Source organism: Poecile atricapillus, chromosome 23 (assembly GCF_030490865.1).
Source record: "Poecile atricapillus isolate bPoeAtr1 chromosome 23, bPoeAtr1.hap1, whole genome shotgun sequence".
NCBI classification, from domain to species: Eukaryota; Metazoa; Chordata; class Aves; order Passeriformes; family Paridae; genus Poecile; species Poecile atricapillus.
The window spans coordinates 6397941-6406273 of NC_081271.1; the positions used below are offsets into that span (position 1 = coordinate 6397941).

The following is an 8333-nucleotide window of genomic DNA, read 5'->3' on the forward strand; positions in this document are numbered from 1 at the left end:
TGTGGGCATATGGGATGAATGGAGCCCAGAATGAATTCATCTGCAAAACAAGATTCTGTTGATTTCAGGACAAACTGCAGCATTCTGCCCCAGGAGCCTTTGGTGGCTCCAAATCCTCTGTGTCCCTGGTCCCCCATAAATAGCTCACCACTCACTCCAGATGTTCATGAGCCTCTCCTGACACCCTGTCCCCCAAAATTGCTCCATCATTCTTTAGCCAGCGAGAAGTGGGGAAACAAAGAAGGGAGCAGGCCCTGTTTGGGGAGTGCAGCACTCACTGGGAAACACTCACTGGTCCCAAACATGGATCTGTCTTCACCTGTGCCACTCTGACACCTGCAGAGAGACAGTGCAGGGGGAGTTCTTAGGCTCTGATGCTGACCCTGGAGCTGTCAGCAGCTCCTCTCCCTTCCCTGATGAGCCCTGCTCTCCTGCAAATGAGAGCAGGGCTCAGGGGGAATTCAGCTCCAGGAGTGATGTGTCCAGTGTGTGTTTGGGCAGGAACTCAACAGTTGGGCAGATTGAAGCAGCAGCATCAGAACTGGGTCACAGCAGGGTGTGACCCCACAAGAATGGCCAGCAGACCCATCCTTGCCTTTCCAGGACAGGATGTACTGAAGGATTTGAAGAGGAACTGGTGTTTCCAGGGAGGTAATGCACAGTATGAATCTTCAAAATGCTCTGTGTTGGTGCTGGAGTTGAGAAAATGTACAGGCTCCTGCTGAAAGCAAAACAAAGGGACAAAATGTTCTGCTTGGTAGCAATTCTCCTTGGCCAGCAAGAGTGAAGCTTTACTTCGTGAATAATCCAGCAGAAAATGCTAAAAGGCAGATTAAGAGTGAGTTTTCAACAGAGAAAGCTCCCATGTAAGACTCAAGAATTGGCCAAAGGTCCTGTTAGCAGGTTTTTACCTCTTGAATTGTTCACAAGGACTGTAAGGATGAGAGGCACCACTCCAGCCACCAGCCCTGACCAAGCAGCCCAGCCCAGCCCAGCAGCCTTGGCCACAAGCTGGAGACTTCAGTGTGGTGTTGTGTGGTGTTGTGGCACTCGGGTTTTGTGGGCTGGAGACCTTGTCAGAAATGCCCCATCTCGTGTTAATGTGACGAGCTGAGAGCAGATGCAGCACCTGCAGCTGTGGATTTGCATCCCCTGGGCAGGCAGAGGGCTCGCCTTCCTCCCCCCACATCTGGCTGGGATTTCACCCCTCACAGGCTGTGCTACCCCCAAAATGAGGATGTGCTGCCAGCCCTGTCCAACCTGTCCTTGAGCACTTCCAGGGCTCCAGGGACAGCCCGTGCCAGGGGCTCAGCCTCTCCCAGGGCAGGATTCCCGGGACAGAATTCCTGGGACAGGAACCCCGGGGCAGGAATCCCGGGACAGGATTCCCAGGACAGGATTCCCAGGACACAATTCCCAGGGGACAGTTCCCAGGGGACAATTCCCAAGACAGGATTCCCAGAACAGAATTCCCAGGACAGGATTCCTGGGACAGGAATCCCGGGGCAGGAATCTCGGGACAGAATTCCCGGGACAGGATTCCCAGGACAGATTTCCCAGGACAGAATTCCCAGGACAGGATCCCCAAGACACAATTCCCACGACACAATTCCCAGGGGACAATTCCCAGGACAGAATTCCCAGTTCAGAATTCCCAGGACAGGATTCCCAGTTCACAATTCCCAGTTCAGAATTCCCAGTTCAGAATTTCCAGGTCACAATTCCCAGGTCACAATTCCCAGGTCACAATTCCCAGGTCAGAATTCCCAGGTCACAATTCCCAGTTCAGAATTCCCAGTTCAGAATTCCCAGGACAGGATTCCCAGGTCACAATTCCCAGTTCAGAATTCCCAGTTCAGAATTCCCAGGTCACAATTCCCAGGTCACAATTCCCAGTTCAGAATTCCCAGTTCAGAATTCCCAGGTCACAATTCCCAGGACACAATTCCCAGGACACAATTCCCAGTTCAGGATTCCCAGTTCACAATTCCCAGTTCAGAATTCCCAGTTCAGAATTCCCAGGTCACAATTCCCAGGACACAATTCCCAGTTCAGGATTCCCAGTTCACAATTCCCAGTTCAGAATTCCCAGTTCAGAATTCCCAGGACAGAATTCCCAGTTCACAATTCCCAGGTCAGAATTCCCAGGTCACAATTCCCAGTTCACAATTCCCAGGACACAATTCCCAGTTCAGAATTCCCAGGACACAATTCCCAGTTCAGAATTCCCAGTTCAGAATTCCCAGTTCACAATTCCCAGGTCACAATTCCCAGTTCAGAATTCCCAGGTCACAATTCCCAGTTCAGAATTCCCAGGACACAATTCCCAGGTCAGAATTCCCAGGACACAATTCCCAGGTCAGAATTCCCAGTTCAGAATTCCCAGTTCAGAATTCCCAGGTCAGAATTCCCAGTTCAGAATTCCCAGGCCGGGATTCCCAGTTCAGAATTCCCAGTACAGAATTCCCAGTTCAGAATTCCCAGGTCACAATTCCCAGTTCACAATTCCCAGTTCACAATTCCCAGGTCACAATTCCCAGTTCAGAATTCCCAGGTCAGAATTCCCAGGACACAATTCCCAGGTCAGAATTCCCAGGTCAGAATTCCCAGTTCAGAATTCCCAGGTCACAATTCCCAGTTCAGAATTCCCAGTTCAGAATTCCCAGGACACAATTCCCAGTACAGAATTCCCAGTTCAGAATTCCCAGTTCACAATTCCCAGTTCAGAATTCCCAGGACAGGATTCCCAGTTCACAATTCCCAGGTCACAATTCCCAGGTCACAATTCCCAGGTCACAATTCCCAGGTCACAATTCCCAGGTCACAATTCCCAGGTCAGAATTCCCAGGTCACAATTCCCAGTTCAGAATTCCCAGTTCACAATTCCCAGTTCACAATTCCCAGTTCAGAATTCCCAGGCCGGGGTTCCCGCCCGGGTCTCCCCGACGCTCCCGGGGATGGGGAGCGGGGCGGGGACACGGCAATGACGTCATCGCGCCGTTCCGCTGACGTCACGCCGCCGGCCCCGCCCCTCGCCATGGCGGCGCCCTGCGCGGAGATGGAACCGGCGGCGCCTCCTCCGTCCCCGCCCGCTCCTCCTGCGGCCGCGCCGGGCTCGGCCGGGCTCGTGTGCGCGCAGGGCCGCAACCTGCGGGCCGTGCTGTGCCAGCGCTGCGGCTCCCGGGTGCTGCTGCCCGGCGCCGCCACCTTCGCCCGCCGTGAGGTACCGGGGGGTTCGGGGGGGGGCGGGCGGTGGCGGCCGGGCGGTGACGGCCCCGTGTCTCCGCAGCTCCTCCTGCCCGCCATGAGGAAGAAGGCGGCGGCGGCGGCGGCGGGAGGCGGCGGGGATGTGCTGCGGGAGCACTGGCTGGTGCGCGACATGTTCTCCTTCGAGAACGTGGGATTCACCCGCGACGTGGGAAACGTCAAGTTCCTGGTGTGCGCCGACTGCGAGGCGGGGCCCATCGGCTGGCACTGCCTCGACGACAAGGACAGCTTCTACGTGGCGCTGGAGCGCGTGGCCCACGAGTGACCCGGGCCCGGGGCCCCGGGCCGGGAGCTGGGCCCGGCCGCCGGGAGCCCCGCGGCCGGACAGCGCTGGGACCGAGCGCAGCGCTCACCCCGGAGCCCGGCTGCCCACAGCCGCTGCTCCCCGCCGGGACCGCCTCCCAGCCCCGCTGCTCACTGCTTCCCACATCCACAGGCTGACCCGCCTCAGGAACTGCAGCCCTGGCACGGCTGACTCCTCACCTGCACCCGCCTGGGAAGAGTGGTGCTGCTGGGAGGGTCCCTGGACCCTGCAGGAACAACTCACCCTGAGATTTTTGCCACGGAACCTGATCTGCTCCGGTCTGGCTGCTCGTTTCCCTGGTGGCTGCTGTTGCTCCAGGGGGCTGAGGTGTCTCTCGTGCTGGTGGCCCTGTGACATCATGTAAATGGGGGCACTGGGACAGGGTAATGGGGACAGGACTGCTGCACTGAGTCGTAGTGGCAGCTGAAGCTGCCTGACCTGCAGCCAGAGCAGTTCCAAGGTTTAAAGCTGAATCTTCTGTTGATTTTCAGAAGGAATGTTCACTGCCCCAAGCTCTAACATTTATGTTCTCCAAAACTTCATCCCACCTGACAGCTGTGCTCTGTGAGAGTTGTGTCACCTGAAGTGAGTGTAAGGCATCCCAACTCTCGTGTGCAGTTCTATTAACTGAGTACTTGGGAAGAAAACACAAGGTTGAATGTGCAGACAGCATAGACTGATAGAGCAGACAGCAAAGAAAATGTGCCAGATCATAGAGCTTTCAGGCAGCAAAAGTGAAGAGATTCCAGCCTGAAAAGGATCTGAATCATTGGACAGGCAGTGCTGAAGCATGTCAGAACGTGTGTGTTAAACAGTGATGTCAGGAAGGACATCTAAATGCTGGTGGTAAGAGTAATCAGGGATATTGTGACCAGTTTTGGTTTCTGCCTTTTAAAAGCTGGGCACAAAGCTAATTAAAAATGGAAGGAGGCTGCAGCAGCTGTGGTTCTCACTGCATTTATCACTGCTGGTAATCATGGCCCAGTTCATTCTCTGTTGCTAACCCCTGTATGTGTGGCAGAACAGCTCTCCAGGGGTGCTCTGGGATCCCTGGTGTTGTGCCTCACTGTGGGACACCTCACTGTCCTCTGCTCATATGCACTTGGGTGCTAACCCCGCTGTGCAGGTGTAGCTGTCACTGTGCTGGGGTGATGTTCTTGTCTGTGCCATCAAACTCAAGGTGGGGTGTAGGTCTGTCCTCCCAAGGCTGTGGGAAGAGCCTTTCCCTTGCCCCTCTAATGAAACAATTTTGCTGGCAGGGCTCTGTAAGGCAGGCACAACCTCAGAGGAAGCTCCCAGAAGAGGCATCCTGACAGCAGGAGGGGCAGAAACAATTCCCTTCTTCCTGCAGTGCTTGAGCACCTGCACTTCTGAGGTTTGGAGACTCTGCCTTAATGTGTGGCCTGTTCTGGGGCTTCTCTGTCAGGAAGCTCTGCTGTGGGCAGCCAGGATTTATCAGGGGAGGGAGAGGGGCAGAACTGTGGTCTGGGGGCTGAGGGCCTCACTGAAGCAGGAGGCAAATCCTGTGCTGTGTCCTTGCTAAATGTGTCAGATGGACATTTGTCATGGAAACTGCTTCTTCCCTCCTGCCCTTCCTGTCTCTTAGTGCTAAGCCCAAGGGCTGCACAGGTTCATCAAGGAGATGTGCCTCAAAGGACAAGAGAGCTTCACTTGGGTTCTGCACAGGCATGGCAAAATGGTGGGATCACATCACTAATTTCACACTTTGATTTGCATTGCTGTCTCTTAGGGTATGTGTTCTGACTTATAATACCCCACTTACAGTCCATGTTACTTCACTATACTGTGCTGCACAAGCTTCATTTTGAAGGCACCACTGTGCAGAACAGATTGGAAATCAGCTTGGTTAATGCTGAATAAATGACCTCCAAAAATGGTACATGTGTATTCCTGAGTAGTGGGTGGCACTGGGATGGAGCTGGGGGAAGAGCAGCCCTGGAGAGATGGGAGAGCTCAGGTCAAAGGCCTTCACATTGCAATGGCAACAACTGAAATCCACCTCAGCACAGCACTTGGAGTCCTGTGAGCTCCTGCTCCTCTTCGCTGGGAGGGGGAGATGAATCCTCCATGGATCCAGGTATGCTTTCTGCTGACTCTTAAATATTAAATAGGATCACAAAGACTTGAAATACTGAGAAGAAATGAACAGTCTGATGGGAATTCTTGGGAAGAAGCTTTTATACCATGAGATGTTGAGGGTCATTCAGCCTCAGGTAGGGTCTTGGGTTCCTGCAGCTTGGAGAGGCCATGAGAAACACGCCTGCAGTGCAGGTGATGGGACAGCTGTGCTAATTCATGTTCCCTAAGGTGACTGAGAATTTCAGGGAGGGTGGGCAGGAAATGGGGAGGAGGCAGCATCGCTGTGTGGAATTCCATTTCAGGCAGTTCCACTGTGCTGTTTATGGAGCTTTGTGGGAGGAGTGTCCCAGTCAGCAGCTGAGGCCTGGGGGAAGAGCAGCTGCTGCTCCACTGGACACATCACCAGGTCTAGGATCTGCTGAAGCTGCACCATTCCTGTGTCAATGGGAGCTAATAAAAACTCACATAGACTCACAAATATTTTAATTGCTTTTTATCCAGCATGTTGAAAAACTGCTTTCTAGTTGCCTGCAGTAACTCTAGAAAATAAGGATAGACACCCCTCAGTCATGGGAAGCACTTACATAGGAAAAGCTCATCTTTCTCTGTCAACACCAAGACAGTGCAGAAACCCTTATTTCCACGTGTAGGTCACTTTAAATTAACTTGAAAATGCATTCTTCTATTTAATGTCTGCATAGATTTGACCCCTGAGACCATCCTGTGTTAAAACGTAGCAGTGCCTCAAGAGGAAACAGTAACATCATGTATCCCTTGTTCCAGCCAATCCCTCCAGCAAGGTTCAGGGGGGCAAGTAATAAAAATTTTGTCTAATTGCTTCCCAGTGTGGATTTAAGGCATGCCTGGTTTGCATGAGGCAAGTGTTTATATGTCATGAATGTGCTTAGGATGGTTAAAAGCACACCTTGCTCCACTCTGGCTCTGCTGTTGGGATGGGTTCACAGCCCAGAGCCGTGGGCTGGGCTTGGCTGACATTGGCACCTCCTGTAGCTTCACCTCTCTGCTCCCATTCCCACCCAAACCTCCCACTCCAGCAGCTGCTGAATGTTCAATTTGATAACTTAAGCTAAAGCTTCTTTTCTTGGCTGCTGGGTTGCACATGGGAGTTTGGGTGCAGAGTGTGAGATGTGAGATGCTCCAGGGGCAGGGGCAGGATGAAGGCCTCCCCTCCTTTTGGCAGCTGCGGTGAGATCAGCTGAGCTGCCCTGGGGAACAGCCACAAGTCATGCATTGCACAGAGGTCACAATCACACTCTTCCTTCCCTAAATTAATTACATTTCACTGAATCAGGTAAGTGGTGCATGGAGCAGGGGCTGGGATTCAAGGCTCCCTCTTTCCCAAGCTCTGCAAGTCAGCCAAAGGCCTTGGTGCCTGAGCCTGCCAAGACCTGAGGTCTCTCATTGATTCCTCACCTCTTAGTGAAGGAATCTTGAGAAGAGCAGTGATGACAGTTTGAAGCAGTTGCTTGGGGAACTTTGCTGTTTGCTTCCCTGCTGTATCCTAGGGCTAAATCCTTATGGAAGAGCCCAGCAGGGATGAAAGTGAGATCACTGTGACACGTGCACAGTGTCTGTGGGACCTGCTGCCTGCAGGTGTGGAGGGGAATGGCTCAGCAGAGCTCAGAAAAGAGCTGTGGTTGATGAAAGCAAGGCCAGCTTGGTGAGGGAGGGGGTTGTGGCATCCCCTGTCCTGCACAGCTCACCTTGCTGCATTCCCTAAACCTCTGTGTTAGCAGGGACTGCCCCATCAGTATGGGCAGTTCTGCACGGAGGTGTTTGGGGGAACAGGGATTTCTGAAATGTTTTATGAATTTTCCTGAAGGTCCTTTTACATATCTGACATTATACTCTCTGGCAGGAACATAAGTAGGAGGAAAGGAAACAATTGAGATGAAATAGCTTCAGGGTCCTTGGACAACTGGTGCAGGGAAAGTGTCCCTGCCTCCCACAGAGTCAGGTGAATACAGGCCAAACTCCATAATCAAAGAAACACTAAACCTCCAAGTATTTTGCCAAAAACCCACCAAATATTTTGAAGCTGCTTGGGGACACAAAAGGAAACCACAGCAGATGAGTGGAACCGGCCATAAAAATGCAAAGAGAATATGAGGGTTTTTATCAAAGCCAGCTTTGTTCTCTTTCAACCAACACTTTTATGCATTTCAGCATAAATACTTGAGTGCTGAGTTGTGAGGCAGCCAGGTCCCTTCGGTGCAGCTTTGGTATGAGCACAGCTGGGCCCCTCGGTGACAGTGAGGGGAGAGAAGGGGGAGATGGCAGCCCAGCAATCCAGGTGAGAGCTGTGGGGCTGCATGGGGGAGAGAAGACAGATTTCTCAGCAGTGTGCTTTGGAGTGAGTGCCCCAGCACCTGAAAATGACCCAATCTTGCACAAAGTGAAAATTAAGTGCTAGGCTCCCTTCACAAAATCCCTGAGGATGAGTGAGCAGGTTCTGGGGTTGCTGAGATTACACTTCCACCCTCTGAGAGGGGAAAGCAGCTCTGGAAAAAGTGTTTCTTGCATCTTTTCTAAAACTGAATCAAGCATGGCACAGTCCCAGTGGTTGCTGGAGTTTGGCTTTTGAAGTGCTGCACATCGAACACTGGGAGAGCTGCAGGAGTGGGAGCACCTGGGGGGGAGG

The 8333-nt window shown here is 52.8% G+C and overlaps 1 protein-coding gene across 1 annotated transcript; it reads left to right on the forward strand.

Moving 5' to 3' along the window:
- Positions 1 to 3015: 3015 nt before the first annotated feature.
- Positions 3016 to 5471, forward strand: RABIF (RAB interacting factor). The gene is made up of 2 exons (XM_058855821.1): positions 3016 to 3223; positions 3290 to 5471. Exons 1-2 carry the CDS (start codon positions 3038 to 3040, stop codon positions 3530 to 3532), a joined length of 429 nt encoding a protein of 142 aa, XP_058711804.1. The 5' UTR covers positions 3016 to 3037; the 3' UTR covers positions 3533 to 5471.
- The last annotated feature ends 2862 nt before the right edge of the window (positions 5472 to 8333 follow it).